General features: G+C 37.1%; 2 protein-coding genes across 2 annotated transcripts; both read left to right on the top strand.

The window, feature by feature from the left end:
* Positions 1–5,125: 5,125 nt before the first annotated feature.
* LOC136278928 (chondroitin sulfate ABC exolyase-like) lies at positions 5,126–9,684 on the top strand. The gene is made up of 4 exons (XM_066162210.1): positions 5,126–5,207; positions 5,565–7,618; positions 8,233–8,866; positions 8,909–9,684. Exons 1-4 carry the CDS (start codon positions 5,126–5,128, stop codon positions 9,682–9,684), a joined length of 3,546 nt encoding a protein of 1,181 aa, XP_066018307.1.
* A 4,125-nt stretch (positions 9,685–13,809) lies between these two features.
* LOC131774407 (chondroitin sulfate ABC exolyase) lies at positions 13,810–18,642 on the top strand. Its single transcript, XM_066162214.1, has 4 exons — positions 13,810–13,891; positions 14,249–16,302; positions 16,963–17,614; positions 17,657–18,642. The coding sequence occupies exons 1-4, from the start codon at positions 13,810–13,812 to the stop codon at positions 18,430–18,432; spliced, it is 3,564 nt and encodes a 1,187-aa protein (XP_066018311.1). The 3' UTR covers positions 18,433–18,642.
* Positions 18,643–19,660: the final 1,018 nt, after the last annotated feature.

Genomic DNA, 19,660 nt, shown 5'->3' on the forward strand with positions numbered 1-19,660 from the left:
CCTGATATGGTCTAAAAAGACTTTCAAAAGATTGCCTTGGTCACAATTGGTTTGTTTACTTGCTCATATACTCATATATGTCCTTGCTCATTATATTCATGCTATAGAGAATTAATTTAGTTCAATGGCGATCGCCACAGATTGATCCGGATTGAAGTTATTGTATTAAGAATTACGTGGATACGTAATCTCACATAGTAAATAATAAACGGAGCGGTCTTAAAATTGTTTTGTATTCGTCTCGTTACTGCAGTTGCGTGTTTATAGGAATTGAATTTCATTACAAGAGTTCATCCACGATAGCGTTTTCCCTTGACCCAATTTTGGTGTTTTAGTGTTTAGTCGCAGTCGAATAAATTTTTGTTGCGAGCTATTGTTTATGAGAAAGAGGAAGCAAAACGAAATCAGCCGAAATTGCGTTCTGATGAAAGTGGGAAAACCTTTAAAGAAACAATCCGAAAGGTTTATGCATCTACAAAAGTTCAATTAAGTTTTAAGTGCTCACACATTTCAAATAATACATTTTGCAAGGCAGACAAAAGTTATTTACGATCTAATATTCAATTTTTAAATATTTCCGTAATTGCGGCAAATGTAACTCCAGCCTTTAAGCTGACGCCATGCATGGACTTCACTTACTTTGTTTTCAAAAAACAATAAACAGTACAATTTTTATTATTTGGGCAAATTATTGCACAGTCATATGCTCCCTACCAATCGGATAAACTGGATTATGCTGTCTCAAGTCATGAAGCTCCATTATGCTGCGAACAACTTCTAAGTCGTACTTCTGCCTCTATCCTATTTCCATGAAATTAACGTATCGCCTAAGAAAGCGATGATCACGATTTTGAAAAAAATGTTCACGAAAACTTAGAGTCAAAGTGCTCTAACCTGCTTTAGGTGACTTCAGTGATAAGAATGAATTATTGCAAGAGGAAAAATTTCCCAACAGGTCTGTAACCTTATCTCAAATACAGTTCACAGTGGTAACTCGCCAACTGACCAACTCTAACGTAAAACATTTTCAGTCAATAGACCATTCCAAAGTCAGTCTTTAAAATAAAAGTTCGTTGAATTTACCTGAAAAATTCAAGCTATCCTCATTTCAACTTTTGCAAAAAAAATTAGAAAGAGTTGTCTGTTTTTTCGGAAAATTAAAATTTCCTCCATATCAAACCAAATTCTCGTTCATTGTCTCCTCATTGCCATTTTACAAACAGACGTGGACAATAATGTATGGAATTATAAGTAGAGCTGTCCACTTACGAGAGTGACCGTAAGCAAAGAGTTGACTGTAATCGCCTGGTTAAACAATATCCGTAAAAGGAGGTCAAATATTAAAAGAGTGTCACACGCAGTAGAAACATATACACCTTATTAGATGGTTTAAGATGTAACACGCGCGAGTATTTTAAGAGTTGCGCAGTAATTTTCAAAGCCCCGTAGGGGTGACGATAAATGCGAACAATGAGACCAATAGTTACTGTCTTGTATTCTGTAGAACCGTCGAACAAAGGTTTCATTATTCTACTATCATTTCTAGTATTATGGCGTCTAGTTTCCTAAATACTTTCGCGGCTTTATCAGAGCATCGTATCGATCAAGTACGGCGTGGACTAAAGAGCTAAACTAGAAGAGCGAAAATTGCTAAGTGTTCTCTTTCACAAAAAAGAAAAATCTGACGCGTTTAAATTTCGTTGATTGAAAAGTCATGCCTGAAAAACGGGAATGCAAATAGTGTTAGAGTGAAAAGAGAAGGGACTGTAAGTAAAAGTTGTCGCGATGATTACTCATAGGTAAGTTCTCCTGCTAACAATCAGAAGCAGACAGCCAATCTTCACTTGAGAGACTTTCCTGCATTTGAAATACGATCATCTGCCGAGGTCTTGCAAGTGTGCACTTATCCTTCTCAAATAAAATTCAAAGACCGGACTACAGAAATGATAACTCACCAACCCAACTCGCTAACCCATTTTTGAAAACTTTTCAGGTAATAAGATATTCAAAGTCAACTTTTCTGTTAACAAAGAGCGAAAGTTTGTTGATATTCCCTGGAAACTCACCTTTCTCCCGTTTCAATAAAATTTTCTTCCGAGGAAGAAACAATGTTTTAAACACTTAAAAATAAATAATTATTTGTCAAATTGCTAAAAAAAAGGCTTTTGAGGTAACATGACGCCGTAGTCAATTTTTGAACGGAATTGGTAGGTTATCCATTGTGACGGAATTTCCCTCATATCAAAGAAAATTTTTTTCGGCTTTCGCCTCTCCAGGGTACTATTGTCATCTTACAAACAGTCCTGTTGTAAGACATTTTTGACAGCTTGAACTGCTGTCATGCTCCATGATTCCATTGTCCTCTAGCATTTTGGAAAGTGAAAGCAGATTTTTTAATCAATTGTTGATAGGCCAATCAGAGACGCTCAAGATTTCCCATTACTGGATAGCAAAAACATTTTTCCAAAAATCTTTCTATAAATGAACCCCAGCTTCTGTGGAGACCAAAAAGGACACAGTCACCAGATGGTTTCCTTCATGCCACCAGAGGTATGTAGTTAATTTGTCAGTTGAACAGTTAATAGATATCAATGATTAACTTCGGTTTTAGTTACTTCCCTAATCCTTTTTACCTAATTTTGATACACATATTAGACTTTCAAATTTTGCTTTAATTCAGTTTGAACAAGATCACTGCTCCTGAATTATACGAAAGGGAAAATAACTCAAAAACTTCATGTAAAGGTGCGTCTGTAGGCTTATTCAGTGAGCCTATTTACCGACTTAAATTCCTTCAGAAGTCGGATATCACATATCGCTTAATTTGATCCTTTTTAATTAGGAAAATCAGCACCGTCTTGATGAAGACAAATTCTCGTTTTTTTTTTTTGAAAAGTTCATTTAATTTAACATCTATATGAAAAAAAAAGTGAGAAAAGGAGAAATATCAAATTAAAAGGTTCGGAAGAAGCTGAACCAATAAAACAAAATTAATCCGGTGAAAGTTTTTAATCTTAAACTGAAGTGGTCCAGAGGGGGGCATTGGGATTTTCGGTTTTGCGGTTTTGGCTATTTTTTAGACCGGTTTTCGGTTTTTATGCCAACAACTTAGGTTTTTCGGTTTTGGTGTTCATTGTGGTTTGCAGATTTTCCGTTTCTTAGCATTTGGTTTTCGGTTATCGCGAAAAATACTAACGGGATTTCGGATTTGATATCCGATGCGGTTTTCGGTTTTTCCTATTTGACCTATTTGGGTTCCGGTTTCTCTTCGATCTGAGCGGCAATTACGCGCCTTCACTGACTTCGAATAGCCGCTAAACGCAAATGTTATCAAGAGGAATGCGTGACAAACAATTTAAATATCGCAGGGATCCCTAGGTAGCCTACGTGTAGCCGTACCCTCCCCCTCCCCTAAGGTGGGGGAGAGGGGAGGTTACGGCTACACGTAGGGTAAAGCTACATTACCAGAGTTTCTTTATCAACGCCACCTCGAAGTTGGTGACCAAGTTACAGGCCATACGTGCACGTGACTTATTGATTCAACAGTTTGCATACAGTTTTTCGGTTTTGATCCAATTTTTTTTCGGTTTTTCTGTTTTGGATAATTTTTTCTACGGTTTTGCGGTTTCTAGTGGGCCCCAATGCCCCCCTCCATCAGCAACATCAACGTTCACTAAGAGCAAATTTACTTGTCCAGTGCACTGAGAAAGACTTTTACCTTCCGTTGTCTCGGTGTTTCGTTGCTTTCCTTTCTTTACGATTACACGGCATCTGCTTTTGCTGATAGCTATTCTTATAATGATAGTTCAGTATGAAAATGAACAAAATTCTCTATAAAAAGCACTGTCTCTTTATATTTACTTATTTTACTCTTGGTAAAAAAAATTAAAAAAAAACCATCAATACGCACAATGTGGTAGCCTCAGTACCTTAACCTTCCAGGGCCCAGTTGTTCGAAGGCCGATTAGCGCTAACCCAGGGTTAAATTTTAATCTAGGTTTCTATATTTCTTTGTTCAAAAGCTGTTTGAGGGTAATTTTCTTCATTTATTTTTAGAGCATTCAATCAACAAATTGAAGACAAAAAGATTTAAGCTGAATTTTTTTTTTCAAGCTTTCAGATCTTAAATCAAATTTTATACTAACCCTGGGTTATCTTAACCCAGCTTTGAACAACCCGGCCCAGAAGAACAACAGCTTGGCATTCATCAGTTTCATAGTTTCATACCTTTTTTACAATGTCTTACTACAAATCAAAGACCCATAGCATCACAAGCATTAGTTATAAACAGAAGAGTTGTAAAGTGTAGACCTACAAGAAAAGTCCACGGATAACAACAATTTCTTTTGCCGGTAACCTCTCAAAATTTGACAGGCAAATACTTCCCAAATTAAATATCATTATCTAGAACTCAAAGAGTTGATGATATTTCAAATTTAATTTGTACCCTAAAGATGTGGGAATCGTTTAAAGGAAATCGATTCTTCCACAGTTTCCCCTAATTTCCCCACATTTGAGACAAGACTAAGAAATGAAAGCTTAAACACGGAAATTTTTACCCCATATTTCCTCAAAACCCATGAAAGGTGAATTCATAGAGGCGCAAATGAATGCTATTAAAAGAAAATAAGGTCTACTAGTAGCGTATATACAAGATTACTTTTAAAGTTCGCTTACGGCATTTTTCCAAGTTTGTCATTCTCCGTTTTTCCATACAAACTAAAAAAATATGTGTGGCTAGAATACTTTCTTTAACATATTTTAGGGATTAAACATCGCATTAAGCTGAGTTATTTATCATATTTTTATTTTAATTTTATTTCATTCGAGTAATTAGACATCCCTCGGATATCAAGGAGAAGAACATAGGCGTAGATTCCCATTGATAGAGGTCAGAAAAACCTAATTTATAAAACATATAGAACAAACTGATTTAATTCATTAATTAAGTCAACCGACCAACATATGCGCACTGTGAAGGTTTGTGTTACGCACTCTCTGAAATGATTATATATCAGGGTATATATTTCTGCAAAACGAATTACGAAATTGTTACGGTTTATCTTTGTTCAATGATTAAAATCAAGTTAAGATATTTCTCTTGTATACTTTTGTTTAAGGAAAAATGTCTGTGAAGAGAAGAACTTCAGGATTTTCATTTCTCATTCTGACTGGTCTAGCGTTGTTGCTGATAGATCAGGCGGCTGGTATGTTTCTTAAGCCGAGGATAATAAGTTTTTTTTAGCATCGATACTAAATCAAACGCCAAATATCCACGTTCTTGGAGTAAACAGTGCGGTCAGTAATTTTCTTTAATTCACACAATCACACAGTCTAGACTGTTTTGTTCGACAAGCAGAACCTTCTGTAGTTTACAGAATAAGTACTAAAAAGGTTTTGAGCACATTAAATTAAAGGGATTCATGCAATTATTCGTGTGGCAGTTAAATTGAAGCGTAAATCAAATTTATTGTAAGAATCGAATGATGCGCTAGGTGAATTATTTTCATCTACCCATTTTATTCATACAATGATTCCCATTTATTCTTTAACACAATTGACAGGAAAGCGTCCTGACAAGATACTAGATTTCGAAGACACAGTTGAGCAAAGCTGCCTCGTTACAGTGCCGAAAACACAAGGAAAGATTTCTTTCTCGACATCAGTGGCCAAACACGGGACAACATCACTTAAATGGGAATCGAGTGCTAACGGAGAATCTAAGTTAAGGTACAAGCTTCCAAAATCGGCTCACATCAAGGGCAAGAAACTCAGAGGAGGAGGTGTTAAAATGTGGATCTACAAGGATACTCCTTCTAGTGGAAGTAAGATGGAAGTAAGGCTGGCAGAAAAAAAAAAGAAGAAAATGGTTACGCGGGTAGGATCTTTTGAAATAAACCTGGGATTTTCAGGCTGGAGAGGAATATGGATGTCATTCGATGAATGCAAACAAACTAGAGACAGCCTCACAGGTTCCTCATCGATCACAAGGATGGACTTTGTTTTAAACCATGAAGATACCATTTACATAGATTTACTTGGCTTTGTGGCAAAAATGTCCAAACAATCTCGCGATAAGATTGTTACAACTATCACGAGATTTGGCTCAAAGTACGATTCCAGTAACTTTTGGCAGCAGACTTATCGCTGGAGTCAGCAGACACCCTCTGCTCTTCCGACCTCTGTTGATTCTTCAAAGACTACTCACCTTGCTCACATTGAAAGTCGCTTACATAACTGGTATGCTGATGAGACACAAACCACTTATGATTTCATGGGAGAGATGAAGAAACGTTGGAATACTCTTCAGGAGAGCTTCGATGATGCCCATAAAGAATACGATAGACTAACATTTACAAGTGAGCCCGATTCAAGTACTCCGGGCTCCAACAAAATCGTGATCACCGCTCCTCCATTATTTTGTCGTAACTGTAAAATGGGGACAAGGACATATTCAGCAACTGATCCAACCAGAAAGTTCAGCTTTCCTATTATGCGTATTATGTTGCCTCTAGCTCTCGAGTATTACCTTAAGTCCCGTTCCAACGAGATAACTAAGACAGTAAATAAAGAGACGTCCAAACTGTGTTCTGGAGATGCTGCCATGATGCAACGATCCGTCCAAAAGATTTGCGGAAAATGGACAAAGATACAGGATGAGTTCCGAAACTATCTCAGCACTTTAACTTGTACCGAAAACAACGTCCGTAAATCACTGCAGTTTATCAACAAAGCACGCCTTCAGAGAATCCTCAATCTACTTGATTATATTGAAGATCAAGGATGGGCAGATGGAAGTGGAATAGGCTCTCTGGATCACGAAATGAATCGAGATGGTGCTGGATACATGCACACTCTTTTTCTTCTAAAGAACTCTTTACACCAGGACCCAAGAAATAAAACCAGATTGGTGAATATGATAAACACTGCCAAATGGTACAATGATTTTGGAGAAGTTTATCAATCGAAATTCGAGTTCAAAGGAACGACGGCCGACAGAATGATCACAATATTGCTATTTCGACTGATGATTGTCTTGGCGATGCCTGCTACCACAGATATGGAAAAAAAGGAAAGGCAGAGGGATATGGATGCTTTGAAAAAGTGGATGGATAATGCCCTGAGTATCAACAAAGCATTTGGAGGGGTCATCAAACCTGATTATACCGGTTTTCATCACAAAGCGTTCTATGCATCTGCCTACGTTCCACATGCTTTGCACACAGCAGCACAAGTGCAATATCTGTTAGAAGGAACAAACTTTGCTTTATCAGATGCATCTAAACGAAATTTACTGGAGGCTCTCAAAACAATGAGGCTTATATCCGTGAAGTACTCTACCCCAAGCAGTGTTGGAGGACGTTTCCCAGACTTTTCAAAGGAGGCTCTAATAAATATCCTCCCGGCATACGCGTACATCAGTGTCTCCTATTCATCCCAGTCATTGGCATCGACTCCACCGAAAGGGATAACTATTCCAAACACCAAAGACGCAGGCATGTTTCTACGTTTGTATGAAACATCGGACAAAAATGTGAAAAAGTATATGGAAGATGGGAAGGTTTACAAGGGTAAATCGTACATGAACAGTCTTGGATGCCTGAAAATAATGAATGCGGTAAGTTAATCATGTTGGTTGGCCAAAGTGAACAGCATGATTATCTGATACAAATACTCACACAAAAAAGCGTGGTTAAAAAATAGGATGGTTTTTAGATAAAAGATGTTCATCCATTCTTTTGTCTAACTTTGGTGTATTAGTAGACTATTGACAACAATAAAGAAAAATGTAGGCAGAAAAAAAATTTTGGAGAACGAATATCGCAAAACTGTAGGAAATCGAAGAAAAATATTGATTTACAACTGGATGATTTGATTCGAGATTTTCAATTGCTTAGTCTCAATGGTTTATACGCTGCTAATATATGATTAATCACACAGACTTAATTTGTGAAACATCATTATTACTGTCGATCCATTGGAATATAATTTAGGGCTAATAAGGGCTAACATATATCAAACTGTACTCTTGAAAAGAGTATAAAGAAGGCCAGGATATCTATTCGCATTAAGCGAGAATACATATCGTTTTAATTATATAGTGAAAGTTACGAGTTAACTTACCGCCGTATTCTTTAAAGTCCCACTTGCGAAAGATGAATCTGTCTCCTTTTCATGTTGCATCGTTAATTCAAAAGATCTCTCAAATGAACAGATATTTTTCCATTACAGCTCAAATCTAAAGCCACAACCTATGAGCACTCTCCTGAAGGTCACTGGTCCAAGAACTTTGCTGCTCTCTCAATACATCGTCGTAAGGACTGGGCCGTTACAGTCAAAGGTTTCAACAGGTTTGTCTGGGACTTTGAGGGCTCCACAAAGAAGAAAACACCAGAAAATGCCTTTGGTACCTATCAAAGCCATGGTTCAATGTTGATAGCAAATAGTGAAGAGGCGCTAAAAGCTCACGATATAGATAACGGATGGGACTGGACAAAGGTTCCTGGAGCAACGACGATGACTTTGACGTTATCGCAAATAAGGCTCAAAAAGGCACGAAATTTTAGTCCTCTTTCCTATGCTGGCGGAGTTACCTATAAAGGGCCAGAGCCTCTATCCAGCGGAGTATTTGGAATGGACTTTCATCAACCAGAATATCAATTTTTTGACGAGGATCATCCGTATCGTAAAGTTAAGCTTCACTTTAAGAAATCTGTCTTCTTTTTCCAAAATGTTTTAGTCTGCCTTGGAAGTAATATTAAAATAGATAACGGTGGAACAACTAAGGCACAAACTACACTTTTTCAAGACAAACTGGTGAGAGGTGCATCTGAATTTTCCATTAAAATAAACGACAAGACCAAAGGTAGCTCAGATATAGGTAAAGCTGGAAACCCTCTTTCTGCAGACCCAAAAAGAGGCTATACTACTTTAGTCGACACCAAAGGCAACAGTTATTACATTCCAGGATCAAGTGCATCTGATCTCAAAGTACATATCCAAAATCAAAATTCTAAGACCACAGCTGTTGTCGACTCCAGCGGTATCTACGCTACAGCCTGGCTAGAGCACAGTTCCACGAATGCCAAGTACGAGTACGCTGTATTTGTAAAAACAGACTCTTACAGAAGCACTGCCACCGCTAACTGGGATCGCCTACATACGAATTCAAATCGGGTGCTGTACTCGGTTCTACAACAAGACGATAAGGCACACGTAGTACAATTTGGTATATCACCACAGCGTAATGCCATCATAACACCATTGTACGGCTATGTAATCTTTGATTCCACGTCAAAACTCCCTAAGGGTGGTTTAATCACAAAAGTGACCAAGCAATGTCGCATCATGGTCGAACAGAATTCCCGATTCGTCTTTTTAAGCATCAGCTACCCTGACTTGAATTTCAATGTCGACGGGGAGCTGAAAACCTCAGGCGACGTCAACAAGGAGGAACTCTATGAGCTAGAAAGTCGTGAAGTGGAAATTGAGGTCACCTTATCAGTGGATGTGAAAACAACCCTCCCTGATTCAGCGGTTATCGTACATGGATCTCCTGCCGGGTATCAACCGAGGATTGAAGTAAAGCGTCTGGCTTCCTCCCCTCCCCCAGGAAAAGGAAAGATAATTGCATTTAAAAATCTCAAGAATGGATTCAGCGTTGAAGTGAAATTGGAGAAATAACCTGATATGGTCTAAAAAGACTTCCAAAAGATTGCCTTGGTCACAATTGATTTATCTACTTGCTCATATTCTTAGATATATCCTTGCCTATTATATTCATGCTATAGAGAATTTATTTAGTTCAATGGCGATCACCATATGTTGATCCGGATTGAAGTACTTGCAATAAGAATTATGTGGATACATAATCTCACATGATAAATAATAAACGTAGCGGTCTGAAAACAGTCTTTGTATTTGTCTCGTTACTGCAGTTGCTTGTTTATAGGAATTGAATTTGATTACAAGAGTTCATCCACGATGGCATTATATCCGTTTTCCCTTGACCTAATTTTGGAGTTTTAGTGTTCAGTCGTAGTCCAATAAATTCAGTTTTTTGTTACGAGCTATTGTTTATGAGAAAGGGGAAACGAAACGAAATCAGCCGAAAATTCGTTTTGATCAAAGTAGGAAAACCTTTAAAGAAACAATCCGAAAGGTTTATGTCTCTACAAGAGTTCAATTGAGTCTTAAATGCTCACACATTTAAAATAAGATATTTTGCAAGGCATACAAAAGTTATTTACGATCCAATATTCAATTTTTCAATGTTTGTGTAATCGTACTTATGAATCGGAATTCGGAACTCCAGCCTTTAAGCTGACGCCATGCATGGACTTCCCTTACTTTGTTTTCAAATAACAATAAACAGTACAATTTTTATTATTTGGGGAAATTATTGCACATTTATAAGCTCCCTACCAACTGGATAAACTGGATTAAGCTGTCTCGAGTCATAAAGCTCCATTATGTTGCGAACAACTTCTAAGTCGCACCTCTACCTCTACGATCCTATTTCCATGAAATTAACGTATCGCCTAAGAAAGTGATGATCCCGATTTTGAAAAAATATTCGCGAATCTTAGAGTCAAAGTGCTCTAACCTGCTTTAGGTGACCTCAGTGAGAAGAATGAATTATTGCGAGAGGAAAAAACGTCCTTGAGACGAAAGCAAATGGCAAATAGTTTAATCAAAAAGCATAAAGGAGCGTACGAGATATTGAGCTCATTGTACTAGATTGAGAGTTTTTCATTTTCTTTAAACGCTTTTTTTTTCTCATTTTAAATTTTGACAACACGCAGTCTACCACTGTCAACTTATGTTTCAATTTTAACTTCAATAACAATGAACTTTAAAACCAAAATGTAATTTTTATGATTTGTCCTTAATAAGTCACATTCGTTACCTACCTCCAATATTTGATTGTCCTCTACCAAGATGTCTAACGGTGATGACACATTCAAATATGGTACCGTCAGTGATAGAACAACAAATTTTTCAATCAGAAAAGTAATCTTTTCTCAGGCCAGATAAGAGAGTGCAAGCTCGTTAGAGTCAGCCAGGCGAAAAAAAGTAACTGATGTGCTAACAATAAGATAAATTTATTTCGAACGAAACAGGTGGTTATGTTGACTCTTACGCGAATTATTTCCAATACTACTTTTTGCGGTCGTACATGGATGGTACCTTGGCCACTCTTGGTACTCTCGAAATAAACAAATCTCTGTTAATAAATAAATATCCAGTGTTTGCTAATAAATATCCAGCCGTCTTAAACTCTCGCTTGTCGATAATTATGTTATATATTTTAAGCTGAAAAAATATAAATCTCTTAACTAAGTTCTTTTCTTGACAATGAGAAGCATACTGTCAATTTTGACTAAGGCATTTCTCGCATTAAAAAGTTAGTCTTTTAGTGAAAGTGTGTCTTATCTCAAATACAGTTCACAGTGATAACTCGCCAACTGACCAACTCTAACGTAAAACTTTTTCCGTCAATAAACCATTCCAAAGTCAATCTTTAAAATAAAAGTTCGTTGAATTTATTTAAAAAATTCAAGCTAGCCTCATTTCAACTTTTGCACAAAAAATTAGTGAGATTTGTCCTTTTTTCGGAAAATAAAAATTTCCTCCATATCAAACCAAATTCTCGTTTATTATTTCCCCATTGCCGTTTTACAAACAGACATGGACAATAAATCTTGTGTGATCTTGAACTGCTTTGTCAATGAAAACAGATTACGTTATAAGTTGGTACTCAGCAAATCAGAGAACGTCACGATTTCCATGACTGGATTGCAAAAACATTTTCAAATAGTTTTATTTAAATAGAACGTCTTATCTTTGGATACCAAAAAGGATACATTACTAAAAGGTTTCCTTTATACCAACAAAGGTAGGATGTTCATTTTTTAACTGAATAATCAATCGGCTATCTTGGTTAAGTTCGGTAAGTTGGTCATCACCTAATCTCTTTATAAACAATTTTCATACGCAAATCAGCTTTTGAAATTTTTACATCCTCTTAATTTGAATTATATTTCTACCCCTACAGAGAACTGAAACAATACCTCACGGAAAATTCAATACTTTAAGCAAAGGTACGTGGGTCAATTTTACTGCACACCAGTTTTTATGTAATCGAATTGGTTTGATAACCAAAAATTTCCTCCAAGTCAGATACGACGATTGCCTTAGTCATCCACATTTTGAAAAGCTATATTTTTATAATGACAAATGAGTGATGGGATCAATTCAATGAATCCTTGTACGAAATGACGGTCTCTGTTTTTTTTTCGTCATTATTATTACTTTGCTTAAATAATAATGATTTAAAAATGGTAATTTTGCTATTTATTAAAAAAAAACTTAATATGCTTTATGGAATAGATCCCTTAATTCCACGAAGAAAAAATAATTTCGCATTCATCAAGTACATGTCTTTTCTAACAAATTGCAAATGGTAGCCACAACGTAACACAAACTGAGAAGACATACGAGAAAAGTCAATGAATAATGACAATGTTTCCGCCGGTGATCTCTCAAAATTTGACAGGAAAAATCCCACCTGTACTAATGGAGGTTCCCCCTTGAGAAAAGGTGCCAGTAAAGACCGCCAAGCGCTCACAAAGTGATCCGCAAGCACAAAGAGTTTGGAGTTGGTGTAAAATATTTTCAGAGGCGAGAATAACATCAAATATTTCCTAGAATTCAAAGTAAGGTAACATATTTATTCTATTAACACTTCCGTGTCCAAGAAATGGCACACCTTATATTAAGATATTATTGATGTCTAAGCTTCAATGAAAGTTGGGCAGGTGACTGCCTCGTGTAAAAGTAAATAACTGAGAAAAATTACCTTCCAGAAGAAAAACAGCTTGGCATTCATCAGTTTCATAGTTTCATACCCTTATTTACAATTTCGTACTACAAATCAAAGCCCCATAGCATCACAAGCATCAGCTATAAACAGAAGAGTTGTAAACTGTAGACCTACAAGAAAAGTCCACGGATAACAACAAATTCTTTTGCCGGTAACCTCTCAAAATTTGACAGGCGAATACTTCCCAAAGTAAGTATCATTATCTAGAACTCAAAGAGTTGATGATATTACAAATTTCATTTGTACCCTAAAGATGTGAGAATCGTTTGAAAGAAATTGATTCTTCCACAGCTTCTTTTAATTTTCCCACGCTTGAGACAAGACCAAGAAATGAAAGCTTCAACACTGAAATCTGTACCCCATATTTCCTCATAACCCATGAAAGGTGAATTCATAGAGGTACAAATGAATGCGATTAAAAGAAAATAAGGTCTACTAGTAGCGTATATACAAGATTACTTTTAAAGTTCGCTTACGGCGTTTTTCCAAGTCTGTCATTCTCCGTTTTTCCATACAAACTAAAAAATATGTGTGGCTAGAATACTTTCTTTAACATATTTTAGGGATTAAACATCGCATTAAGCTGAGTTATTTATCATATTTTTATTTTAATTTTATTTCATTCGAGTAATTAGACATCCCTCGGATATCAAGGAGAAGAACATAGGCGTAGATTCCCATTGATAGAGGTCAGAAAAACCTAATTTATAAAACATATAGAACAAACTGATTTAATTCATTAATTAAGTCAACCGACTAACATATGCGCACTGTGAAGGTTTGTTTTACGCACTCTCTGAAATGATTATATATCAGGGTATATATTTCTGCAAAACGAATTACGAAATTGTTACGGTTTATCTTTGTTCAATGATTAAAATCAAGTTAAGATATTTCTCTTGTATACTTTTGTTTAAGGAAAAATGTCTGTGAAGAGAAGAACTTCAGGATTTTCATTTCTCATTCTGACTGGTCTAGCGTTGTTGCTGATAGATCAGGCGGCTGGTATGTTTCTTAAGCCGAGAATAATAAGTTTCTTTTAGCATGGATACTACTTCAAACGCCAAATATCCACGTTCTTGGAGTAAACAGTGCGGTCAGTAATTTTCTTTAATTCACACAATCACACAGTCTAGACTCTATTGTTCGACAAGCGGAACCTTCTGTAGTTTACAGAATAAGTACTAAAAAGGTTTTGAGCACATTAAATTAAAGGGATTCATGCAATTATTCGTGTGGCAATTAAATTGAAGCGTAAATCAAATTTAATGTAGGAATCGAATAATGCGCTAGGTGAATTATTTTCATCTACCCATTTTATTCATAAAATGATTCCCATTTATTCTTTAACACAATTGACAGGAAAGCGTCCTGACAAGATACTAGATTTCGAAGACACAGTTGAGCAAAGCTGCCTCGTTGCAGTGCCGAAAACACAAGGAAAGATTTCTTTCTCGACATCAGTGGCCAAACACGGGACAACATCACTTAAATGGGAATCGATTGCTAACGGAGAATCTAAGTTAAGGTACAAGCTTCCAAAATCGGCTCACATCAAGGGAAAGAAACTTAGAGGAGGGGGTGTTAAAATGTGGATCTACAAGGATACTCCTTCTAGTGGAAGCAAGATGGAAGTAAGGCTGGCAGAAAAAAAAAAGAAGAAAAAGGTTACGCGGGTAGGATCTTTTGAAATAAACCTGGGATTTTCAGGCTGGAGAGGAATATGGATGTCATTCGATGAATGCAAACAAACTAGAGACAGCCTCACAGGTTCCTCATCGATCACAAGGATGGACTTTGTTTTAAACCATGAAGATACCATTTACATAGATTTACTTGGCTTTGTGGCAAAAATGTCCAAACAATCTCGCGATAAGATTGTTACAACTATCACGAGATTTGGCTCAAAGTACGATTCCAGTAACTTTTGGCAGCAGACTTATCGCTGGAGTCAGCAGACACCCTCTGCTCTTCCGACCTCTGTCGATTCTTCAAAGACTACTCACCTTGCTCACATTGAAAGTCGCTTACATAACTGGTATGCTGATGAGACACAAACCACTTATGATTTTATGGAAGAGATGAAGAAACGTTGGAATACTCTTCAGGAGAGCTTCGATGATGCCCATAAAGAATATGATAGACTAACATTTAGGAATAAGCCCGATTCAAGTACTCCTGGCTCCAACAAAATCGTGATCACCGCTCCTCCATTATTTTGTCGTAACTGTAAAATGGGGACAAGGACATATTCAGCAACTGATCCAACCAGAAAGTTCAGCTTTCCTATTATGCGTATTATGTTGCCTCTAGCTCTCGAGTATTACCTTAAGTCCCGTCCCAACGAGATAACTAAGATAGTAAATAAAGAAAAGTCCAAACTGTGTTCTGGAGATGCTGCCATGATGCAACGATCCGTCCAAAAGATTTGCGGAAAATGGACAAAGAGACAGGATGAGTTCCGAAACTACCTCAGCACTTTAGCATGTACCAAAAACAACGTCCATAAAGCACTGCAGTTTATTAACAAAGCACGCCTCCAGAGAATCCTCAATCTACTTGACTATATTGAAGATCAAGGATGGGCAGATGGAAGTGGAATAGGCTCCCTTGATCATGAAATGAATCGAGATGGTGCTGGATACATGCACACTCTTTTTCTTCTAAAGAACTCTTTACACCAGGACCCAAGAAATAAAACCAGATTGGTGAATATGATAAACACTGCCAAATGGTACAATGATTTTGGAGAAGTTTATCAATCAAAATTCGAGTTCAAAGGAACGACGGCCGACAGAATGATCACAATATTGCTATTTCGACTGATGATTGTCTTGGCGATGCCTGCTACCACAGATATGGAAAAAAAGGAAAGGCAGAGGGATATGGATGCTTTGAAAAAGTGGATGGATAATGCCCTGAGTATCAACAAAGCATTCGGAGGAGTCATCAAACCTGATTATACCGGTTTTCATCACAAAGCGTTCTATGCATCTGCCTACGCTCCACATGCTTTGCACACAGCAGCACAAGTGCAATATCTGTTAGAAGGAACAAACTTTGCTTTATCAGATGCATCTAAACGAAATTTACTTGAGGCTCTCAAAACAATGAGGCTTATATCCGTGAAGTACTCTACCCCGAGCAGTGTTGGAGGACGTTTCCCAGACTTTTCAAAGGAGGCCCTAATAAATATCATCCCGGCATACGCGTACATCAGTGTCTCCTATTCATCCCAGTCATTGGCATCGACTCCACCGAAAGGGATAACTATTCCAAACACCAAAGACGCAGGCATGTTTCTACGTTTGTATGAAACATCGGACAAAAATGTGAAAAAGTATATGGAAGATGGGAAGGTTTACAAGGGTAAATCGTACATGAACAGTCTTGGATGCCTGAAAATAATGAATGCCGTAAGTTAATCATGTTGGTTGGCCAAAGTGAACAGCATGATTTTCTGATACAAATACTCGCACAAAAAAGCGTGGTTAAAAAATAGGATGGTTTTTAGATAAAAGATGTTCATCCATTCATTTGGCTAACTTTGGTGTATTTGTAGACTATTGAAAAAAATAAAGAAAAATGCAGGCAGAAAAACAATTTTGGAGAACGAATATGGCAAAACTGTAGGAAATCGAAGAAAAATAATGATTAACAACTGGATGATTTGATTCGAGATTTTCAACTGCTTAGTCTCAATGGTTTATGTGCTGCTAATATATGATCAATCACACAGACAAAATTTGTGAAACATCATTATAACTGTCGATCCATTGGAATAAAGTTTACGGTTAATTCATGGGCAATTTGATTGGACGTTATATTCATTGTATATAATTTAGGGCTAATAAGGGCCAACATATATCAAACTGTACTCTCGAAAAGAGTTTAAAAGAGGCCAGGATATCTATTTGCATTAAGCGAGAATACATATCGTTTTAATTATAAAGTGAAAGTTACGAGTTAAATTCCCGCCCTATTCTTTAAAGTCCCGCACTTGCGAAAGATGAATCTGCCACCTTTTCATGTTGCATCGTTAATTCAAAAGATCTCTCAAATGAAGCTATTGACAGATATTTTTTCCATTGCAGCTCAAATCTAAAGCCACAACCTATGAGCACTCTCCTGAAGGTCACTGGTCCAAGAACTTTGCTGCTCTCTCAATACATCGTCGTAAGGACTGGGCCGTTACAGTCAAAGGTTTCAACAGGTTTGTCTGGGACTTTGAGGGCTCCACAAAGAAGAAAACACCAGAAAATGCCTTTGGTACCTATCAAAGCCATGGTTCAATGTTGATAGCAAATAGTGAAGAGGCGCTAAAAGCTCACGATATAGATAACGGATGGGACTGGACAAAGGTTCCTGGAGCAACAACGATGACTTTGACGTTATCGCAAATAAGGCTCAAAAAGGCACGAAATTTTAGTCCACTTTCCTATGCTGGCGGAGTTACCTATAAAGGGCCAGAGCCTCTATCCAGCGGAGTATTTGGAATGGACTTTCATCAACCAGAATATCAATTTTTTGAAGAGGATCATCCGTACTGTAAAGTTAAGCTGCACTTTAAGAAATCTGTCTTCTTTTTCCAAAATGTTTTAGTATGCCTTGGAAGTAATATTAAAATAGATAACGGTGGAACAACTAAGGCACAAACTACACTTTTTCAAGACAAACTGGTGAGAGGTGCATCTGAATTTTCCATTAAAATAAACGACAAGACCAAAGGTAGCTCAGATATATGTAAAGCTGGAAACCCTCTTTCTGCAGACCCAAAAAGAGGCTATACTACTTTAGTCGACACCAAAGGCAACAGTTATTACATTCCAGGATCAAGTGCATCTGATCTCAAAGTACACATCCAGAATCAAAATTCTAAGACCGCAGCTGCTGTCGACTCCAGCGGTATTTACGGTACAGCCTGGCTAGAGCACAGTTCCACGAATGCCAAGTACGAGTACGCTGTATTTGTAAAAACAGACTCTTACAGAAGCACTGCCACCGCTACCTGGGATCGCCTACACAAGAATTCAAATCCGGTGCTGTACTCGGTTCTGCAACAAGACGATAAGGCACACGTAGTACAATTTGGTATATCACCGCAACGTAATGTCATCATAACACCACTGTACGGCTACGTAATCTTTGATGCCACGTCAAAACTCCCTAAGGGTGGTTTAATCACAAAAGCGACCAAGCAATGTCGCATCATGGTCGAGCAGAATTCCCGATTCGTCTTTTTAAGCATCAGCTACCCTGACTTGAATTTCAATGTCGACGGGGAGCTGAAAACGTCAGGCGACGTCAATAAGGAGGAACTCTATGAACTAGAAAGTGGTGAAGTGGAAATTGAGGTCACCTTATCGGTGGATGTGAAAACAACCCTCCCTGATTCAGCGGTTATCGTACATGGATCTCCTGCCGATTATCAACCGAGGGTTGAAGTAAAGCGTCTGGCTTCCTCCCCTCCCCCAGGAAAAGGAAAGATAATTGCATTTAAAAATCTCAAGAATGGATTCAGCGTTGAAGTGAAATTGGAGAAATAACCTGATATGGTCTAAAAAGACTTCCAAAAGATTGCCTTGGTCACAATTGATTTATCTACTTGCTCATATACTTAGATATATCCTTGCTTATTATATTCATGCCATAGAGAATTAATTTAGTTCAATGGCAATCACCATATGTTGATCCAGATTGAAGTACTTGTAATAAGAATTATGTGGATACATAATCTCACATGATAAATAATAAACGTAGCGGTCTGAAAACAGTCTTTGTATTTGTCTCGTTACTGCAGTTGCTCGTTTATAGGAATTGAATTTGATTACAAGAGTTCATCCACGATGGCATTATATCCGTTTTCCCTTGACCTAATTTTGGAGTTTTAGTGTTCAGTCGTAGTCCAATAAATTCAGTTTTTTGTTATGAGCTATTGTTTATGAGAAAGGGGAAACGAAACGAAATCAGCCGAAAATTCGTTTTGATCAAAGTAGGAAAACCTTTGAAGAAACAATCCGAAAGGTTTATGTCTCTACAAGAGTTCAATTGAGTCCTAAATGCTCACACATTTAAAATAAGATATTTTGCAAGGCATACAAAAGTTATTTACGATCTAATATTCAATTTTTAAATGTTTGTGTAATCGTACTAATGAATCGGAATTCGGAACTCCAGCCTTTAAGCTGACGCCATGCATGGACTTCACTTACTTTGTTTTCAAATAACAATAAACGGTACAATTTTTATTATTTGGGGAAATTATTGCACATTTATATGCTCCCTGCCAACTGGATAAACTGGATTAAGCTGTCTCAAGTCATAAAGCTCCATTATGTTGCGAACAACTTCTAAGTCGCACCTCTACCTCTACCTCCATGAAATTAACGTATCGCCTAAGAAAGTGATGATTTTGAAAAAATATTCGCGAATCTTAGAGTCAAAGTGCTCTAACCTGCTTTAGGTGACCTCAGTGAGAAGAATGAATTATTGCGAGAGGAATAAACGTCCTTGAGACGAAAGCAAATGGCAAATAGTTTAATCAAAGAGCATAAAGGAGCGTACTAGATATTGAGCTCATTGTACTAGATTGATAGTTTTTCATTTTCTTTTAACGCTTTTTTTTCTCATTTTAAATTTTGACAACACGCAGTCTACCACTGTCAACTTATGTTTCAATTTTAACTTCAATAACAATGAACTTTAAAACCAAAATGTAATTTTTATGATTTGTCCCTAATAAGTCACATTCGTTACCTACCTCCAATATTTGAT

Source organism: Pocillopora verrucosa, chromosome 1, assembly GCF_036669915.1.
Source record: "Pocillopora verrucosa isolate sample1 chromosome 1, ASM3666991v2, whole genome shotgun sequence".
Taxonomy (NCBI): domain Eukaryota; kingdom Metazoa; phylum Cnidaria; class Anthozoa; order Scleractinia; family Pocilloporidae; genus Pocillopora; species Pocillopora verrucosa.